General features: G+C 31.6%; 1 protein-coding gene across 1 annotated transcript in view; it reads right to left on the bottom strand.

The window, feature by feature from the left end:
* The window catches only part of LOC130451874 (uncharacterized), a 146,102-nt gene extending 123,793 nt beyond the window's left edge, over window positions 1-22,309 (bottom strand). Inside the window, exons 1-10 of the mRNA XM_056791235.1 lie at window positions 22,136-22,309; window positions 19,525-19,569; window positions 18,949-19,225; window positions 17,539-17,836; window positions 15,991-16,424; window positions 14,933-15,284; window positions 12,775-13,072; window positions 9,969-10,142; window positions 6,742-6,851; window positions 3,482-3,673 (exon numbers count right to left, since the gene is read on the bottom strand). Coding sequence (XP_056647213.1) covers window positions 3,482-3,673; window positions 6,742-6,851; window positions 9,969-10,142; window positions 12,775-13,072; window positions 14,933-15,284; window positions 15,991-16,424; window positions 17,539-17,836; window positions 18,949-19,225; window positions 19,525-19,569; window positions 22,136-22,202 — 2,247 coding nt within the window. The 5' untranslated portion in view covers window positions 22,203-22,309. The remainder of the gene's footprint in view (window positions 1-3,481; window positions 3,674-6,741; window positions 6,852-9,968; window positions 10,143-12,774; window positions 13,073-14,932; window positions 15,285-15,990; window positions 16,425-17,538; window positions 17,837-18,948; window positions 19,226-19,524; window positions 19,570-22,135) is intronic.
* Window positions 22,310-22,734: the final 425 nt, after the last annotated feature.

Genomic DNA, 22,734 nt, shown 5'->3' with positions numbered 1-22,734 from the left:
TGTGTATATTTTGGCTACAAAAAACATTGGCAGAAATGCACAAAACCGAAATACGGGTGGTCTACGCCCAGGAAATTCAAATTTAAGCAAATATGTTTTAACCCTCGAAGAACCAATAAAAATTAAACGATATTTTGTGAGAATTTAGAAAAATGCTCCTCTGCTATTCAAAACAAAAGACGTGGCTTCATTTTGTTTCATGATAACGCCTCTCTTTATGCGTCCATCCATAATCTAATCAATATTTGGTTGTAAATAAGTTGATCATGATTCCTACAATCCAAATCTAACGTTCAGTGACTGCGAAATTTTCATTAAATACTTAAGCGGTGAGTGCCACGATGATGATGTCAAAACAACTATATTGGAGTGGTTGCCAGGAGACATCATTCTATGAAAAAGGAATTTAGAAGCTATTTACACTATGTGACAAGTCATCAATATAAGTGAAAAATATATTGACAATAAAACAACTAAAAAATTTTGTTCGTTCCGTTCATTTCAAAAATATAGTCGCTCAAAAAGGATACCGCAAATAATAAAAAAATAGAATTTTGAGCTACTTCATAGTATCACACAGGATATATTTTACTATAGATATAATAGCACAATTTAATACACTAATTTTTTCACCCGATATGAATCCTCGAAATAGTACCAAGTCCAAATGAAACGTTTAGAAAACTAAATTTCAATTAACAATATTTCTATGAGAATTTGTTTCCCAAATGTGGAGAATCTTTTTCATGAAATAACATAACTATAACTCAATGAATTCTATATTCTTCTATTCCGAAACATGAATACAAATATTTGAGAATGTCGAACCAATGTCGCCAATGGCTTACGCTCCTCCAACTCAAATTTAATCTTTTGTACACAACTAACAAAATTAAACAAAATAAAAGCGTTTTTATCATCATCATCAAGCCTTTCAATCCTTTAGATTATGGCTATCGCTTTTAGCGCTTTAGAATTTTTTTTTTTGAGGTGGATTACTCCTCGTTTTCTTTATAGTTTCTCGTTTGCCTTGACTGCTTTTGTTATTATTTTCCATTCCTCTATTTCGTCTATCTCGCCCTATTCTCCTTAGCCTCAATGGAATTAATTGCGTTATTCTTTTTATTATTTCAGTTGGTTTTCTTCTCATTATATGCGCAGCCCAGTTGAGTCTTTGTGCTTCTATGTATCTCAATAAGATTTCATTCGCGAGCTCTTTCTCTGTTTCTTCGTTTTTCTTTGCTCTCCTTTCTCCCTCCTGTGTTATGTGTGGACCAGTTATAGTTCTCATTATCTTTCTCTCGGTTCTTTTAAGTTCTTCTTCTTCTCTTTTGTTGATTACTGTTGTTTCCATCGCATATGTGATTACTGGTCTCATTAGGGTCTTGTACATTATAATTTTGTTTTGTTTGGCTATGTTTTTGTTTTTCAATGGGTTTTTGTTTCTTCCATAGGCTTGATACACTTTTTGTATCCTAACCTTTATCATGTCTCTGGCTGTTTGTCCCAATGTTATTCCTAGATAGTTAATGGTCGATAATGTTCCAAAATTGTATTTGTTAGTTTTCAGTTGGTTTGCTCTCTCTTCTAGTTTTCCCCCTATTTCCATATATTTTGTTTTTCTGTATTTAGTTCCAGTCCGTAATTACTTGCTTCTTCTTCTAGTTTGTTGATTGCCTTTATTAATTCCATTTGTCCATTTGCTATAATAGTTACATCATCTGCGTATGCTACTATATGTGCTTTGTCTGTTATAATGTTCTTATTTTATAATCCTGCGTTTCTCACAATGCGTTCCAACATTATATTGAATAGCGTTGGTGTAATTGGATCTCCCGGTTTGACGCCTTTATTTGTGTGCGTCTTCTCTGATGTTGGCCTCTCACTTCAATGTCACTATTATTTAGTATTATTTATTGATTTAATTTATTAATTTTCCTAATTTTTTTGGAATTCCTTGTCATTCTAGTTCTTCTGTTATTCTCTCTCTTTTCATTTAATCGAAAGCACTTCTGAAGTCAATACAAACTATATGTATTTCTCTTTTATATTCGACTATCTTTTCTATTATTTGGTCTAGAGTGTGGATTGCGTCGATAGTTGATCTTCCTGGTCTGAAACCGTTTTGATAATCCCCTAGTTCTTTCTGTGCGATTTCGTTCAATCTTTTTTTTTATTGAATTTGCCAATATTTTGTAGGCGATACTTAGCAGGGTTATGGCTCTATAATTCTCACATATCTCCTTATTGCCCTTCTTAAATATTGGTGTGATTATGCCTATGCTCCACTCGTCTGGGATTTTGTTTTGTTTCCATATCTGATCTATTAGTTGATGAATATGTTTATTCAGTTTTTCTCCACCACATTTAAAAAGTTGCGGTTCTATTCCATCTTCTCCTGGGGCTTTATCATTCCGAAATTTTTTTATTTCCTCTTGCACCTCATTTTCTGTGGGGCATTTTACCTCGTCCTCCTTTTCCTCTGTTAACATTATTTCTTTATTTGCTTTGATTTTATCTTAAGTCTTTCTCTATAGTATTATTTTCATATATTATCCATTTCTTTGCCGTCTCTCGTTTTTATCCACCTTGTTTTTATTACTGGTTTATAGTTTTGATATTTCATCTGTTTGTACAACTGTCTTAAATTATTTGTATTTCTATCATTATTTATTTCTGCTATCATCCTATTAAGCCATTCATACTTTTTTTTATAAATTGCATTTGCTCCATTCCTTTTCCTTTCATATTCGTCTTATGCGTTTTATGGTTGTAAAAACGTCTCCATCTATTTTTTTGTCAGTCTAACATTTGATAATGTAGCGGGTGCATGAATAAAATTTGTGCTCCCAAATCTTTCTATTTTTATTCCAATTTTGCAAAAATATAAAAACAGCTTAATTTCAATATTCAGGAGTCTGAATTTTTATCGAAGTTTCTGACTCTTTTAATTTCTCTAGCGACCAGATCCCCCGTGCGAAATCTTTAAAGGGTATCCAGTAATACATCATTTTGAAGCTACTTTGAGTAGGAAACCATGATATTTTTTTATTTTGAACGAAAATAATGCGTAATTCGGCAAGGAACATCCGTTTTTTTGTAATCAATCAATCTTGAATATTCTCATTCAAAATTTAAATAACTTCTTATGAACAAAAAATACGCCTGTCTGTACTAATTAGTGATTGCATGTAAGTTAGAGATTGGCACTGTGCATGGTAGATTCGTTTTTTTTACTATTGTCCCTTTATTTCATAATAATCTAAGCAGTTTTCTCAAGAAAGTCATTCAAAATAAACAAATAACAAGTTACATAGATAATGTAACTCAAAATTGTATATTACTCAACATTTCTTGCCGTGGAAAAAGAAATCTAATAGTACTAAAAAATTGAAATCAAATCGTACTCCATTAGCATTTTTTTAAACATGAAATATAACTTCTATTTGCGAACTTTTCTTTGCCTCACATTGACACAAACCTTTGGTTCCGTTGCGAAGTTGTCCACAACATTAGGTAGTTCATCTACTTGATTCTTAATAAGAGCATTCTGGCTTGTATCCCTCCGCCATTTCAATGTATCCATAAAATTTTCCTTTATAGTTTGCGAGGATCCTTTCGGGCCGAATATTGATTCCAGATAATGTTCAAAACCGTCCACTCTACCATATATCTTAAAAAAATAAAATTTTGCATGGATATATATTACATAAATAATTCAATATTGATAAATGTAATAATAATATATAAATAAATATATATATATATATATATATATATATATATATATATATATATATATATATATATATATATATATATATATATATATAATACAAACGAATTCTGTGTTGTCTAGATCAGCGGTTCTTAACCTATGGGTCGCAACCCAATTTTGAGTCGCGAAGCATATTTCTTGGGTCGCGCTGAGTCGAACCAAAAAAGTTAGTAATACACCAAATAATAAGTAATACCAACACCTTCTAGAAGAGTTATTTCCTAATACAATGTTTCGGTTTTACCGCTCTTCGCGAATGGCCTTCCGGATGTGACGTCTAATCTTCTAGGAGGTGTTGGTAATACGCACGTCATCGCTTTGCGTGCGCGCAAACTCAGTAAACTCTCTGTCAAAAACTTGTTTCTGCGTATTGTGTTGTGAATAACAGTGAAACGTGAATACAAGCATTTTATAAACAAATTTTGTTGTATTATTAATAGTGAAATGATCAAGTTGCAGTGCGTATTGTAAAATTGTAATCACCCTAATAATTGCAAAACGTGAATACAAGGAAGCATTTTTAGAATTAGGTTTTACTTGCATTTATGATCGAGGAGTGAACAAAACGCAATGCGTGTTATGCAGTGAAATATTAAGTAATGAATCGATGAAACCTTACAAACTTAAAAGACATTTTGATGCAAAACATAAAAATTTTTCCTTTGAGGGAAAAGATCGTACTTTTTTCGAAAGAAAAGAAGCCCATTTAAAAAGAGCGTTTGGATGCACCAAGTAGTAATGGTTTTATAAATTCCGCCAAACAAGCTACCCTTGCTTCTTTTCATGTAGCTTGGCATATTGCAAGACAAAAGAAACCCCATAATATTGCTGAAAAACTTATAAAACCTATAAAGAAATTACAAAAGATGATGAATTAATGATATGTCATTTGATATTAAGAATCAACTTATTTCTACAATAAATATTGCTGGTTTATTTAGTATTCAACTGGATGAAACGACAGATGTAAGTAAAGATGCTCAACTCATGGTTTACGTGCGGTATCCAGGTTTAACAGATATACAGGAGGACATTTTATTTTGCAAACCAATGTCAACAACAACTAGAGGAAAAGATATTTTTCGTATGGTCGATTCGTTTTTTAAAAAAGAAGGATTAAATTGGAATCAGTGTTTCAGTATTTGCACCGACGGTGCAGCTGCCATGACATCACATATAATCCACAAATTATATCGATTCATTGTTTGTTACATAGACAAAATCTTGCTTCAAAAAAATTATCACCCGAATTATGTATCGTTTTGGATGAAATTGTTGCGGTAGTCAATTTTATCAAATCAAGAGCTCTTAACTGTAGAGTTTTCCGCGAACTGTGTTTAGAATTTGGTGCAGAATACGAACATTTATTATATTATTCTGAAGTTAGATGGCTGTCCCGGGGCAAAGTTGTTCAAAGAGTATTATCATTGCGGACAGAAGTCGAATTTTTTTTTAGAGAAAAGAAACACCCATTAGCATCTAAATTCTTCGAGTTGAAGTGGATTACTCAAATTGCTTATTTGTCAGATATTTTATTTGAAATAAATAATCTAAATACGTCTATGCAAGGACGTAATCATACTATTATTGAATTAACTGAAAAAATTACATGTTTTAAAAATAAACTCAAATTATGGAGAAATAAGGTTGAAGACAATAATATTGATATCACAGATTTTGAAATACAGAAAATTATTATTAATCATTTAGAAAAACTAATAGCAGACTATGATCGATATTTCCTGCTGACGATGTTTTCAAATATAATTAAGTTCAAATGCCATTTAATTTTGATGTACATGATTTGCATGAGGAGTTTGTTAATATTAATCAATTTCAAGAACAATTAATATAAATACAAAGTGACCAAGCACGATACAATTTCTACAAAAACACTAAATCTTTATGTGCTTTCTGGTTAAAATTAAAAACCGAAAAGCCAATAATTGTTAGAGAAACCCTAAAAGTATTATTGCCCTTTTCAACAACATATATGTGTGTTTTTCGGCTCTGTGTGTAATCAAAAACAATTACCGCAACAAGTTAAATCCTGAAATAGATATAAGGTGCTCCTTGACAAGCATTCAACCGAGGTTTGAAGATCTTTCAAAATGTATTCAAGCACAAGGTTCTCATTAAAACTGTATGACTTGCATTTAAAATTTAAAAGACTTAACATCTGTAGTGATATTTCTTGTTTTTTAGGAATAATTAAATGTCAATTATTTTCAAAAAGTTATAAATAGATTTTAATTTGGTCAATAAAAATTATTAAAAACACTTGATTATTAATTAAATTTTCCTTGGATCGAAAAGTACTTTTGTTTATCTTTATTATTAAGAAAATAAATAAAAAATTTGTAAGTTAAAAAAAATAATCATCGTAGGATTGAAGATTTTTAAAAAATACGATCTAAAATAAAGCAATGAAAAAATTTTGACTTTTTTTTGGGTCGCGACATGAACATATTTCTCAAATTTGGGTCGCGGCTTAAAAAGGTTAAGAACCACTGATCTAGATGTTCAAAACTATTTACTCCCTGACCAATTATGGTAAGATATCACACGTTACATCAAGATCTGTTACAGTAGCGTAATAAGTACTTCAGAATTGTAACAACGACGTTCACTTAAATTCTAGAAAGAATCAAAGAAATTATTCAACAGCAATTAAATTCTTAATGTATATATTATCATAGTAGATTTTCTTTTTATCCCTGAAGCTTTTCGACATCCATTATTTGTTTATACATAAAAGTTACAAATGCTCTCATATGAAAATGGACTCTGTTTTAATTTCCACTTTGTTTGGACTAATTAAGTACTTAATCTGAAGATCGAATCGAATTCACTATAAGCGGAAGAAAGTGACGTATATTTTCATTTATTTAATTAAGCCCGGACGGGTCCTTCAGAATGAATGTTCGTCAGAATCCACTATAACCCAAGCATATAGTACCTACCTCAAAAACATTAAAAGATTCTCCAAACAAATCAACAGTCAAATTCAGCATAGCGGATTTTGGTACATAGGAGTTGGTTGAAAATATAACATTGCTCTCGTAGTTTCCCCCTGCAAAAACAGAAATGTGTAAGTGAAGTGCTTTGCTGCAGTTTAGCAACGTAACTTCCAGAACCAAAAGCCTCACCTACAAAGTTAGTTTGTCAAGCATTTTTTATGTATAAAATACTGAATTTTATACCATATTTTAGGCTTTTCGAGAGTAGATAATAGATGAATATTGTCCCTGGTCTAATGACCGGTATTAAGAGTCGGCGCTGCACTTTTAGCCCAAGAGCCAACTAACCAAATTTATTAACCTAACCTTAACTTGATATAAAGAATATTTCGCTACTTTTACTATAGGTACTACCCCGTATCCTTTTACATTCACAGCACAACACTACACTCACACATTCACTTCAGTTGGATACATTGTATTAATGTCTTGTCATAGCTGGCCAAATGGGTCGACTTCTTTTCATCTCATGTTTCGATGTTAGAGAAACTCGCACATATGCACGATCAAGTCATCTTGTTTGTAGTCCTTATCAGTCATTTTATGTTTCAAGTGCTTCCAGTTACCTTTAATGAGTTTGGTATGAGCACCTATCTGAGGATTCACAAACCAGCCTGTATCGCGGGTGCTTTGATTCACAGACATGTACGCATATTTCATCCCTGGAATCTTGTCCAGTCCAAAATATGATGTAGCCCACCAATGAGTGTGGATTTCAGTGGCTGACGCCAAAGGTTAGGTGATAAGAAGGAACACAGTGCCACTATAACGCTTATTGTCTGGGTCAAATTCCGAATCTGTGTCAACCATACCGTGGATAAAATTGCTATCTAAGTCTAGTCGACGACTCTCATCAATACAGCACTGAGCCCCCAAGAGCTAACTCGTTAAAACTCATAGTTCTTTAGCGGTCAATCAGGTCTGGGGTGCTTTCGAGTGATGCTTGGATCCACTTAGATCTATATTATTGCCATAATAGACAACTTTTCGTCAAAAAAATCCAATAAACTAAGACAGCGCAGCCAATGAGGCATTTATATGGACTCCTCAGATCTCAAAGATTATCAACATATGGGTGGCACTTCTGGATCTGGGAGTTACGTTGCTAAAGTTGAGTCAAGTGCTTTAATTATACAAAGTGCCAATTTAAAATCGTATATATTATATCAATATTTCAGTTTGTATTGAAAATTCCCAAATTCCCAAAACCATTTCCTATCACCAAAATTACTTTATTGTAAAATATTATATTTTAGAGGTTGTGTGTGGTGATTACACTTCAACAACTGAAATTATTCTCACTTATGAGTCAAAAATGCGCAAGAAAAAAATCTACGTTTAATGAAAATTAGTAAGTAACAGAAACTGTTCGTGTTTTAGATAAAGCAGCACAAATAAAAGTTTTACAAAACCCATCACACCACTTCAAACCAGAATAATTTACACAATATTCGCTTTACTGATTAGTGCAATTTTGTCAGGCACAACAAGCAAAATTGTCACTAATAGAGCGACAGTTTAGGAAATGTCATATTCAGTATCCAAAGAAAGTGACTCATAATAGCACCTAATTTGGGAAAAAAAATTAAAGCGATTGTTCAAAATATCTTAATCAGTGACTTAAGATAAAAGCTGTGTGGAAATCTTCATAATGTGAGAGAGGAGTTTTAGAGTAGACTTTATCACTGATGGAAGAATAATGGACAACACTTTGAGAATTTGATACATATAATGAGAAACTTTTTATTCAATGTTTTATTGCAAAATACTTGATACATAAAATGATTGAATTCTTCGAAAGTACTAAAAACATTTGCTAATTTTGAAAATCGACTTTTAATGGAGATATATCTAAAACCACATTTTTGGTTTTGAAATTGACAGTTTTATATAGCATGAATATTTTATTCGATGAAATTTCCAATTAGATCATCGATATCTTTGATTATCAGTGAAAAGTACTCTGATGTTACCTAAACAACTTACCCTATTAACGTGACAGGACATTTTTCTGAATTTAATGAAGATAGGGTTATTATATGATAATACGATTTTATCAGCTGATATATAAATGTTTTATATGTAGTATTGTACAGTACAACTTCAAGTTTCTTTAAAAAGAAGGTTCTAATAAGTGATAAATATAGTGGGCATGTACCTACATTCAAGAGGGTGCCGGGAATTAATTGTTTGAAAAGCCTATTTTGAAGGATTGTTGCTTCTCGATAAGAATCCAAGTTTCTCAAACATGCTACTCTCACTTAGATTCAACTGATAATAAATGCTCAATGGTTTTCCAAATTCTGGTGCATAGAAAGTTCTATGAAAATCCGTTAAAACAAAAAGCAGTTCTCTCGAATATCTTCCCTCCAACTATCGAAAAACGATCTATGTAAGCATGTCTCTCTCCTAATAATTTGTATCTAATGTTTTTTAACTTAATAGCTAACTTCAAAAAGCCAAGTGTTCGATATTGTATAATTTCGTGGAAATTATTCTGTGTAATATAATTATCCTGGTTTTTATATTTACCAGGACGATAAATTTCAATGTTGTGAACTTTAACATATGCTTAACATTACATTTTGTAACCTGTAATAAATAGACTCAAGCTAGAAACTGACAAGTCTGAACCTGTCGAAGCATGTGTACAGCAGAAGGCTGAATTCGAGAGAGTCACATCTCAGTATCGAAATGGATTCTCTCGAGCAATCCATGGTGATCAAATACATAGCAAACTAATGAAGATTTGGTGGATACATCAAGGTAATCTTCAGTATTTTATGGCATAGTGAAAAGGTGAGTATAAATGTAGTAGACAGTTGTGTACAGAGGAACATGCTAACATACAATCAGTAAAATTTTTAATAAATGAAATTCATTTGGAACATTCATTGAAATTGTTGATTGAATACTTTTTTATTATTCATAATAATCCATATTTATTAGTTATTTATCATAAAAAAATATGCTATTCAACTAGTGTTGATTGTTCTTATTGCATCACATTGCCATTTCATCTATATATTTATAGTGACAAAAACTAGTAATTTATGCAGCTCTAATATAGCCTCTAGTATTGTAATTGGTTTCATAATAAAAGAATAATGATTATCGAATTTTCCAAATTCAGTCCATCCTATTTAAAATATTTCATGTATCCAACTTACCTCCATTGTATTCCTCAAAATACATAGATCCTTCGAAATTTCGCGAAAATTTTCTTACATCGATGTCGAACTTTTTAGACAAATCTTTGTCACTTATTAGACTCTGTATTCCAACTTTACTTGGTTTCGCTGATCTCAGGAGGTTATTAAGGTGCGTCCAAATAAATGATCCAACTGCAAAGAAATTAGAATAGTTTGTACATAGTTGTGCATTGATGTTTATAAAGGTAGAAGTTCTACTCACACTACTACCAATTAATAACTAAATGGCCGAAACCATTCTTAGCTTTTTGCAATTTTCTTTCGATAGTTTGAATCATTTTAAGTCGATAACTGTGGGAATATCTGATATCCATTCCAGCATATAGTCTGGAAAATGGTCTCATTTTTCCTCAAAATCTGATTTGGGGATACAGTAATTGTCAAACTTACCGAGCCTAATTATTTCTAATGTTAAAAATACTAGCTATCATTTTCTGTCTGTTTGTAATAGTGCTTTTCAAATTCTTTTTTATCCTCACTTATTTTGAAAATAACGAGATAAAAATAAAAAGATAAAAACTGAAATCTAAAACTGTAAGGTCAAGGGATCTCGGTCAATTATGCATAGAAAAAATTTCGAATATGCTTTATGCCTATTTTTGTTGTTAGTAAATTTTGCTTCAGTATGTTTCATTGTTTATATTATTACATAAGCGTCATTCTGCTATTGAGACTAATTAACTATAAGTTACGAGGTGAATAAGCACTCTCCAAAATTAAAAAAAAAATACCAATATGTTTGGAATAACAAGAGAAATTCGTTTGCAATCGTTTTGACAGGAGTAAATATCATTTTGTATGCGATGTAAATACCTTATTAAGGTGCCACAAGTAAAGTACTTGAACATTCGACTACAAGGAAATAATTCTCAAGGAAATTTCAAAATTATGTTCTACCAAACCAAACATTTTTTGAAAAAAAGAAAAAGAAAGGACAAACTAGATGAACTCAAAAAAATACAGATACCTAACAAAACAATAATTTATATTCAGGTAACTGAACAGGTTTGGTTAAATGGTACAAAATTGGAAGATGTAGTTCTAGATGTTGATTTAAAAGCTAAACCTTTCAGAGTCAAATACTGGTATGTGAAAAGATCTTTGGATTACCAAAAGCGAGGAGAGATTTCAAAAATTTTGCGAAGTATGCTGAAAATATATAATATACGTATATATACCATATAGAAGTATACATAGTATAATCGGCATCATGTTTGAAAAATTAATATTCAAATCTAAATTACAATTTTCCGTAAAAATTTAGAAGCATGAAGCATATCCGTGTAAATTACAAGTCTCGATAAATTATAATAAACTTAACTCTACTTCGCTGTGGTTTGATTTGAATCGGAATCGAATGGTATCAAAAAAAGATCGAGAATATGTTTGACCAGTCCACAAAAATTAGAATATTTAACGATGATTCATTTAATTGAAAATATTATTTTCAACAAAACTGTTTCACTGGATTTCTACTCAACTTTACTGGAGAAGGATTTATCACTTTTACTTTGTCATAAGAGACTATGAATCGAGATTGTATTGAGAAATAATAAGTTATTTGTGCTTATGAAGGCCAGTTACATCTTGAGAAAACAATAAATGAAATTTAGCAAAATGGAGAGATAAATGTTTCTGCTGCTGCTAATTGCAGAACAAGGTAACACCATTGATTAAAGTGGTCAGATTATTTCGGAAAAAGTGTTACCAATGCTCTGAAGTATGAACATCTCAGAAAATAATAGGTTGGAGACAAATAATTTTGGTTAATTCCCTATAGATGACATTAAAGTCTGTCCACTTTTTCGAAAATTACTCTTTTTTGACAATTGAGACTCCAAATAACAAATTTTGTCAAATTCTACTTTTTTACTTCCGAAGACGAATATTTGCTGCACAGACTCATTAAAAATTGCATTATAGTTATGTCGATGGGTGCTTCTGAGAACGTTAGTATCAGAATTGGTTTGCTGAATCTTGTGCCGGACACTTCTGATGCAACAACCATATAGTCCCATCCTTCCCCATATGACTGTAATTTATTCAGTTTCCTCTAACATTTCCATAATGGTGTAACTCCAAAAGTGGGTTGTGGAAATGACTGGGGATCAGATTTTCTTCTAAAAAACCTCATAAGTTCTATAGTGACAGAATAATGATTTTCCGAGAAATGCAGCAGAAGTCATCGATCAGACCGATAGCGACACAATATCATTGAATTGTGTTTGAAATATAATATATCTATCTAATATATAATAAATCTACTGCTAAAAATATAAGAGAAACCTTAATTACTTATTCACCAACCTAATTTTTCTCAAAGACTTGATCAAACGGATGGAATTTTGTGAAAATTTTGTAAACACATAAGATATTGGTCATACAAAAATATACATACAGTATTTATGTATGCACTCAAAAAATGTTTGCTTGGAAAATTCAGGAGTCTATGAGAGAAAAAAAATAGTCCGACCCTGGCATGTCCTACGACAAATATTCTTTCTAATTCAATAAATCATCCACGAACGCATTTCTATATTATTCGATTTCAATACTACAACTAAATCGCATCTCATTTAGGGTACGTTAAGAGTGGAATGGAAGTGAAACAGTCCAGTTTATCATAAAATAAATTCACATCGGAGATTTAAATTTAAGTAAGCTGGATATCAATATCCATGTATCCAAAATATTTTTGCAATATATAGCCATTTCGCTCCCGTACCAAGTTTCTTTTTTCCAATTCAATGAAAAGTATACAAACCTTGATTCACTTCCTCATTCATCAATGTATGTCTAATAGTTTTAATCAAGAGATAATCCGGACATCTCATAATCTGTAAATAAGCAGCAATTCTAACTTCCGCGTCCATTTCTTGAGTTCTGAATATGTGTTCGAAATAACTTCTGGTATCATCGCAAGAAGTTCTCCTGAAACTTTCCACAGCAGCGACTCGTATTCCAACGTCTATTTCAGAATTCTCTATAACTTTAACAAGTTCTTGAATAAAATCATCTGACATCAGGCCGATGTTAGACAATGCCTTTAGTGTGACCATGATCTAGTGTAAGAAAATAGAAAAGTTGTGATTCCACGAAAATAAGGTATTTCCAATTATATTTTGAGAGAAACGAAGCAGATAGATAAATTTTTCATAGGCCCCGTTCGTACACAGTATATTAGAAGTCAGTTGAATTAATACAAGTAATACATCATATATTATAAACTATTATATTAGCTATGAATACAAAATATATATATTGGCCTTACATCCATTACGAATGATAGCCGCCCTTTCGGGCTCTGTGGATTTGTCTCCAGCCTGTTACAGCTCCTTGTTCGTATCCCTCACTATTCTGTTCCATTTCTCCCTATCCTCCACAAACTTGTCACCAGATTATCAGACACCCCCTTACCCCCCTACCCCCGGCTGCAATATCCTACATTAGTTATTGTCCCCAGCGTGCTTTATGTCACCTTTTGGTCGTTCTACGTTGGCTTTAAGTATGTTACCTTCCATAATATTAGGTCTTTCCAATCTCTTCTTCGTATATGTTCAAACCATTCAAGACTTTGAATCTTGAACACTATCATTATATCACCATCTTTCACCTCGTTTTTGATCTCGTGCTTTATTAGCTAGGTATGCTCCATCGGTTTCCCAACAGGCACATGGCTTTGGCTCCATATGCAATGACTGGTCTAATTCCTGTCTTGTATATTTTCAAGTTTATATTGGTGCTTATCTCTTTACTACTTATAAACCCTACTTACTTCCAGTTCGCTCTATTTCACTATTTCACCGTCTTTTTCCATCAACTGCGCTATAAGTTTTTGTACCTTATCCCTTACCGTAAATGCCAGGTTATCAGCATATCCTAATATCTTCGTACTGTTTTGAAATAAAGTCTCTCCCACATCTATCTCATCATTCCGTCTATTGCAATGTTAAGCAGAGTCGTGGAGAGAGCGTCCCTCTGCTTAACACCTCTTCGAACTAGAATTACCTTTGATAGCTCATTATCTGTGATAATTTTGGCCTTAAAGTTGTTAATCGTCATATGTACCAATTTAATAAGCTTTGAGGAGATCCCCTTTTCTCTCATTACCTGCTCTATTCGTTTCCCATTAACACTATGAAAAGCCTTTTTAAAGTCCACAAATATCACATGCAGCTCCATTCCGCGTTCATTGAACTTTTCTACTATTTGTGACATCACATGCACTGCATCTATTGTTGATCTACCGGCTCTGAATTACTGCCTTCAATATATCCCACTAGATCAATTTAGGGTTCAAAATTTCATTGTATTTGTCTAGACTGTCGCACAGCTGGGGTCTCCCTTCTTTAAGAATTGTAATGATCAGTCTCATATTCCATTCTGTGAGTATAGTGATTATATTGCTCTTTTCCCATATTTTCTTGATAATGTCGTCGCTTTTTGTTATCAGGCTTTTTCCTCCATTCTTTATTATATCATATATGTGTCATCTAGTCCTGGTCCTTTCCTCTGTTTCATCCGCTCAGCTATTTTATTAGATATGGATATTTTTCATATGATGGTCCCTCTTCGTTACCCTCTTGGTTATTTTACACGCTATATCTTGAAAATGAAGCAATCTTGGACACACATGAAAAAATCGTATGTTTACGTAAAAAATTATTCATACCATAACTATTCACAAACTAAATCTAAAAAAATACCCGGTGCATCCGCCAAACTTTAGCCTGGATAACATAATAAAACAGGTCTGGCTTCATAGTCTATATCAGTGGGAGAGTTCATAACAGTACTATCACAATACCATGGTATAAGTACAGATGTTTATCGAAACTATTTACTTTATTTAACTTATTATAATGAAAAATATCTGGTAGATCGGAACAATATACCTTTATGGTTTTAGTTGAGATACTTACTTCGTCGTTAGTTGTTCTGTTGAATGGTTGTTGCTGGAACAATTCTCTAAAATGATTTTCATAAAATTCCATAATAGATAACACCACGTTCTCATTGCGGCAATCGGTATGTTGGTTACAATAAGTATGTGTTAGAGACGCAACACTTAGAGCACTTAAATAAAACTTTGTTTCTTGTAATAAACTCATTGCTACATCCATCATTTCATTATTAGGAGCTGAAGTGGAACCTATCGCTGATATATAGTCTTTGATTGTTGATTCAGGAACGGATTTTTCAACAACAATGTCCTTCATCATAGTTACTGAACCAATTGTGTTAACAAAGGGTAAAGCATATAGTAGATACTGTCTGAAAATATTATTGTCTAAAATTACAAAAATACCTTGAAAAATTCTTAAAGCTTGTTAGTAATTAAATGACAAATTTATATTATGAACAGATCACTATACAAACTGTTTCCTGTACATTATCACCAAAGTACAAAAACTTATTTGCTGTTTCACTTTGATAAATTGGCATGTGATAATAGCATACATAATCATAGCAAACCATAATTGATAGCAATATTAGCTTTTTTTAACAGAGAGTAACTCCAGAATCAAATTTTGAATTCTTCTAGCCTCAATTTATAAAAGCGACGCACGAAAACAAACATACGCATTAATCTTAAAGTGATCACGTGTCGAAAAACTTGATTACAATGTTAGATCCACTACTGAAGCGACCAATGCTCGTCGATGAAAATGTGTAAAATGGAATCGATAGTTATCGGGATCACACTTGCATCATTGTTTCATATATTAGTAGTTTATTAAAATATTGTGTGAGCACAATAACACTAACTTTTTATGCATACAAAAAGCATACAAGTGGTGTTGGATACATTGTAAAAAATCTATTCTTCACTTTTATAGCGTGTGATGCCACAATAAAGCCGTCTAATCAACTGATATGATATAATGAAGTGCATGCAAATAGTTTATGATCTATAATTATATTTTACTAGTTGATACTTAATTTTTTTAGGAACAACCTGTAATTAAAAAGAACATACTTTGCTGTTGGGCAAACACTTCCTGATTGCATGTAGAGGTCGTTCAAAGCAGAATATGAAAGAGACCGTAAACTATGGATGAATTTACTAAAAAAATCCGCAAGCTGCATTCTATCGGACATTTTATCCAATTTACACAGTTGTTCCATTGAATCTTTTGATATCTCTATGTCATCGGAGATGGGTTTCGCAGTTATGACATTATTAAAAGTCAAAGGTACTCTTTTCATCAATTCTTCATCATCCACCGTTATTGTTGGAATCTCATTTTGTAGGGTTAGCTCTTGAGTAACAGTCGTAATAGCACCTTGTTCGTAGTTTGAAAACGGTTGCAATAGATAACTTTCTTCACAAAAGATATCTTTATAAATATTGCGGTCGATAGAAATAGTACAGCGACTTTTTGACTTTAGAATGTTGTCTTTGTTAATACTCTGAAAATAAAGATGAAGTAAAAAATATTAAATGGGAACTTAAATAAACGTATTTCTAGCTGTGTACTTAGTACACCCTTTATATATTTTCAGTTTCATATAACAATAACGCCGATAATACTTGCCCAAACATTTTTCCTATATTACGGTATCCATCAAGGACAAGTATCACTTCAATATCCACAATTAACTATACCATTTAACATAAACGCAGCATCATCAAGAAAGACTATCTTACTGGTAAAATAAAGATCTTCATTTACCTTTCGCATTAGGTTTGATATTAGCGTAACTTCAAACTTCTTTTTCTTAATAATTATCCCAAAGAGTAAGCTAGGATTTTCCACTAGGTCTTCTTCTAGTGTTACAGTTTTTGGTTGACCAATTTCAGAAAGATTTTTAGTTGAACCCGACTATATATATATATATATATATATATATATATATATATAAATTATGCGATAGAAAAAAATGTCGCAAATGTGTTTTCTTACATCTGAGTATCCTACATATTCTCTAGATGTGGCCCCCAGCAATTACCAACTGTTTCCAAAACTTAACGAACACTTGTAGATATAGTACACACGAATATTTTTATTTAGAGACCCATGAACTGGTAAAACATCGATGGGAAAAATTTATTAACCTATATTGTTAAAATCCAATAAACATTCAAAGATATATTAAGCAAACAAGACAAGAAATACAACGAATCAAGTCATAGAAGATATAATGCATATCTATATAAATTGAATCCAAACTTTCCTTTAAATGAAACCCTAAAATTTATTAATTAATCAAACAATAAATGTAATGTATCTAGTATTATTATAAATATAAGGTTATATGATTGGTTGTGACGAGAGCTCATTTTCAGTTCATGAGGAAATCTCGTATCTCTTATGTAAGTATATTATTCCTGGTATTGTTTTAACAAAACGGTATACCGTTTCATTTAAACATTTCGATGGAACGTATTGTCAAATCTCTTCTTGTTATTCAGCTCATATAAACTATCTTCACTTACGCGAATTCGGAAGAATTAAGAAATAAATAACAATTCTTTATGAAACATACATTTTTACACATATTATATGTCGTGAAGATTACTTACCCCTTGAAAGATAGGAACAGCTTGTGACTGAATCGAGGAATGTAACTTTGATCTTCCTTGACACATTTCCAGGTCTTTGGTTTTTTCAATCAATAAAGTAGTTTCTTTCACTCCAAAAACCTTATAATGCGTGGGACACTTTCCTCTAACATCTTCTTCATCCACAGAATAATCAAGATCGAATCTTTTCATGGAATTTTGTAACATACTTAAAATCCCCTTTTTAAAGTTCAAAACCCACTCCTTCTCTTCTTCTTTTGGACAAACTTCATAAATGATACCATCTTGAAAAGCGAATCTGATAAAGTAATAAATATAATTAGATTTTGTATGTTTAAATGTATGCACTCCAGGCGCACATATTCAGTAAAATTTGTAATTGTTATTTCAATTTTTACTTTTGTACATCTCCTATTTATTGTGAGTATTGACTTGTTTTAAGTTCCAAAATTTATTTACGGTAATCAACTATGTAGGTGCAACTGTTTATGTAATAAATGAATCCTGATTAGAAAGAAAAAACAACGATTGCCACTAAATCAATGTAGTTATATAAAACATTGTTGAGAAAATATATTGAAAGATTATCCTCATTACACTTGACAGACTCTTGCAAAGGCGTCGTGTGTTTTTGAATGTCACATTATGAAAGTATATTGAGAAATGCCAATTTCAAAGAATTTTCCATTATCTAGGTCATACAGTAGTTGTTGTTGTTATTGTCAATTAAGTTGCTTGCAGTAGCTGTTTTAGTTATCAACGATTTAGTAAAAATTAGCCATTGTGGCCGAATTTACTTGAAAGTACAGAAAGCGGTTAAAGAGAAAAGATTGAATATTGTAATCCATGTGAACAAATTGTAAAAGGGGGAGTAGTTTAGTAATTCACTGATAACTATTATGACAAGTATATAAATAGTGTGAATTTATCTATTAATAAGTCTGGAAATAAATTCTCGTTGAGATACAATAATGAATTGAAAAGCTGCCTGGACTTTACACCTACACTGTAGATACAGTTAACCACAGCACAAATATGAGTCACTCATCACCAGAAATGTTAAATATTGATGCCAGCAACAAAGGAACTGGCTGAGTGATGTTATAATTCTATGAAAAGAATATATTAGTCTTCTCTAAATCACGAAGAAAGTACTAAATGAGGCGAAAAGAGTTTCTGGTTGTTGTCAAATCCCTAGTGCATTTTTATTAATATTGATGCAAATTACAGTTAAGTTCCATCATAAGTTTTGCTCTTATAAGTATCTGCCTAATCTACTAGCGTATTATTTAAGTCATGAATCTGTTGGTTTCTTAATTTTTCCTGATTTTCCATAATTTTTATTTATATATTATTAACAGAATATGACGAATTGTAGAAAAAAACTTTCCTGGGGTTGAAAAAAATTACCTCACAGAATAAGTAGTTAGAGCATCAGCAAACTCCATGCTATTAACATGTTCAGTTATCTCCTCCCCATTTTTTGGTCTGTGTCCACTCAATTTTATGTCGGATAGGTAAAGAAGACCGTCGCATGGTGTTAGAAAACCTAATATCACTTTTCCTTGGATAAATAGGCTAGATTCGTTTTTACTTGTTCCGTTGAATACGGATTTCACTTCTACTATATAATTGTAAGTTTGTTCGTTTCCAGGGCCGTATTTGAATTTTCGCTGATCATCATTTACTGAAATAAAAATACCAGAGTAAACCTATGTTTATAACTTGGAGCATTTTGTTAAAGCAAATAATCATGTTAGTTTCACGCAATTGATCATTTTAAAAATGAGATCAAAGTAATTTACTAGATACAAGACAAACTGATATACATTTATAAAATTACGTTTGAAAAATGTTTTTAGTAGCTTCCTACTCTGAAAATAAATAATTTAACAATATTCTGATGAAATCGGATTATTTGAAATTAATCTTCCAACTGAACATTATTCTGATTCAAATTCATATAAATTGAATAACCTCACATACCTTTACAAGTTGGCACACCACATACATTGGGATTTTCTAATGGATCTGAAACAATAAAAAAAATTTTCCAAGAATCTTTAGAAGTATTACAATGGCAGAGTGAAAATACTTTCAACGTGTCAAGGAACATGTCGAGATCTTAATATGAAAGCAAGTTGAAGCACTGATTTATTAGTTTACAATACATTTGTTGCCAAAGAAACTTCAACTTTCACTGACTACATATGATATGTTATTTTCAAAAATTAATCGATAAAATTTTTAAAGCCGCTTGGTATGATGCAATACCTACGTGCAATGCAATGCAACACGAAATATTCCTTGATAAAAAGCAAGCCCAGATTAAGTTCAGCTAATTTTTTCTTGCTAAATCTCGCACTTGCAACATTAACGATTTGATACCACGCTTAATGCGTGCAAGTTGCAATTATAGGGAGAAGTCTGGGTACTTTTCTCCTGTCCATCAGGCTCCAAAAGCGAGTCAGCAGCAGATATCATTATTGCCAGTTATTCACTGATCACTTTTTTACTCATTTCACTTAGCTTTGCTATTTTAATTTTTAAATCGGTCACAAAATAATAAATAAAATTTGACGTCAGGAATTTGTTTGATTTACTTGTAAAATTTTCTTAGAGGCAGCTATAATGGAGTGGTAAAAGACTTGCATAATGTCAAACGATGTGCAATATTAATATATGAAATATTTTGACTTTGGAAAAAAATGCATGCAATTTATTGTCAAATATGTCAAACTGCCTTTATCAACTTCAATTTCAGCTATGTAAGTATAAAAAAAAATTAATCATTGAATTCTAAAAAAATTCATTTCATCACTCTTCTCTGATATGTAGTCTTTCAAAAACGTATCAGAGACCAACAATAGTCAGATATATGATTCGTATCACAGAAACTTCCATAACGCGAAAGAAACAAATTTGAGATTTGAGAACAAATTATAAGTGAACATTATCAACCACAAAATTTGCGACAACAGACAGAAAGCTAAAGTTTGTTAGCTATTGACAATGTTTGTTTAGAGTTTCGTTGTAAACTTGTTGTAAATAATGACACATTCAGTTGAATTACTACTAATTGAATTATATAGGAAGTGGAATTTTGAAAAATTGACGGAGGAGTTTGCATATTAAAAATTACATATGTAGTATATCTTCATACCTTCGTGTGTTGAGACAAAGAGTGATAAATTTAAGCCCGCTCCACCTCGTTAAACTGCTACTACAGCTACTTTAGTGAGATAGTGTTTAAGTGTCTGTCGTGAAACATGGATCTTGTATGATATGAAATCATTATCATCTGTTTCAAAAGCTAAAGCCACTAAATCATAAAAGCGGTGTAAGGTGTAAGTGCAAATGTAAGTAATTCACTGTGTTTTTCATCACACCTCGTAATAAATATTCATTTTTTACTTAAAATAACAAAATCATCCAATTCAAAAACATGGACAGGATATTCATGTGTACAACATTGTAAAATAGCTGGGATATATGATACAACACAACTAACGCTAATTTTCACATCCGAAATTGTATCACAAAAGTGAAATCAGTAAACTCTTAATCGAACCTTTATTAAAATGTCATTTCCCTGTATATTACACACGAATTTAAATACGTATAATTCACTACAAGGGCTTCCATATACTTTAAACTATACTTTCCTAATAATGAATCCCCAACAAAGATTCGGAGACGCAAATCAGGACCAATTTTTTGTAGACAGTGAGTGTATGCTTCTATATGCTAATGATAATACACTACCCAATTCAAAATTGGAAAAAAAATTATTTCTTCTCGTTATATCTATAGCACTCTTTTAGATACAGCTTTGTCGGAAATTCATAAGAGATAATATTTTGTAAGCAAGGAGCTATAAGTTTCACTGGAATGTCAGTTCCTAAGTTATGAGAAAGTAAAAAATGAGGTTAATTTTTATTTTGATCCTACAATTTTTTTATTCAAGTATTGAAAACCAATCAATAATTTTGTAAAAAAAATACAGAAGACTTTTCCACATTGTTTATTTCTAGATGTTCATAATTTTATAATAATGTATTAGCCCAGGTGATGCTTTAAATTTTTTTCTCTGATTGCGAAATTGAAATGGTGCTGACGTAACATAACGAGTACTCGGAAAAAAGTTTTTTTTTCTAAAAGTCTGTGAGTGAGAAAATAGAGAATCAATTTAATATGTGTGTGGCAGCCTTAAGCACTTTATGTAATGATGTTACCATATTTCTCTAAATTCTTGACGAATAACTATATGAAAGTATTTAAAGTATACTCGTCTAGTACAACCATAAAAAAAGTTGAAATCAGAAGGTATCTTTCTTCACCTATAAAATAATATACATAAATCCAAACCAATCTTATGATAAGAAGAACCTAAGGAAAACCACTTATGTTATTACTGTTAAACTGAATATTCTGGAAATATATGTTATTGATATTGTTGCTGAATATATTTAAATTGACTGTATGGATCAGACAGATAGTATTAATATTTTATCTTCAAAGCATGCACGTTATTGAACAATATTTCTAGAAAATTGTTCACAAATTATATAAATTGAAAAATAAAATATGTACTTACTATAGTCAGCTATACATCGCGCTATGAGAAAGACAAGACCTAGGAACTTACAAAAAACCCTCATCATCGAACATTTAATAATGAAAACGGAAGTTCTAGTTTTATAACTGAATTTGACACGGGTAGAAACAAACACTACAAGCACCGGCTCCCTAATACTACTTAATCAGCAGTTGTCTGTATGCCACTAAGGTCTCGAAAATCTAAATGTTGATGATAAGAAGTTCAAAAGGTCGTATGCTGCGATTGGTTGATGATTAGTAAATATTTAACTGTTTAATAGAGTTTTCCAGGAAACCATTTGATTAATCAACAATCATTCTACGTAAATATTCGAATTTGTGGTGGCTGATCAGTGCAGTTGATAAACACAATAAATTAAACAAGTTTGTTAACAAATTGGCGTTCTCTATTAAAGACACATTAATATGTTGCGCTTTTCATCATGAGTGTATTCGTAATATCTTATAATAAGAACTAAGACCGAAAACACACTTTATTTTCAGATTCAAGATATCGAAAAAACAAACAAGTTATTTAAGATAATTACGTTCAATATATTGTACCACGAAAGTTTTGTCAAAAATTAGTGTAAGATT

Source organism: Diorhabda sublineata, chromosome X (genome assembly GCF_026230105.1).
Source record: "Diorhabda sublineata isolate icDioSubl1.1 chromosome X, icDioSubl1.1, whole genome shotgun sequence".
NCBI lineage: Eukaryota > Metazoa > Arthropoda > Insecta > Coleoptera > Chrysomelidae > Diorhabda > Diorhabda sublineata.
The sequence above is the reverse complement of the archived record's forward strand: the minus strand, read 5'-3'. Positions and strand labels throughout refer to the sequence as shown.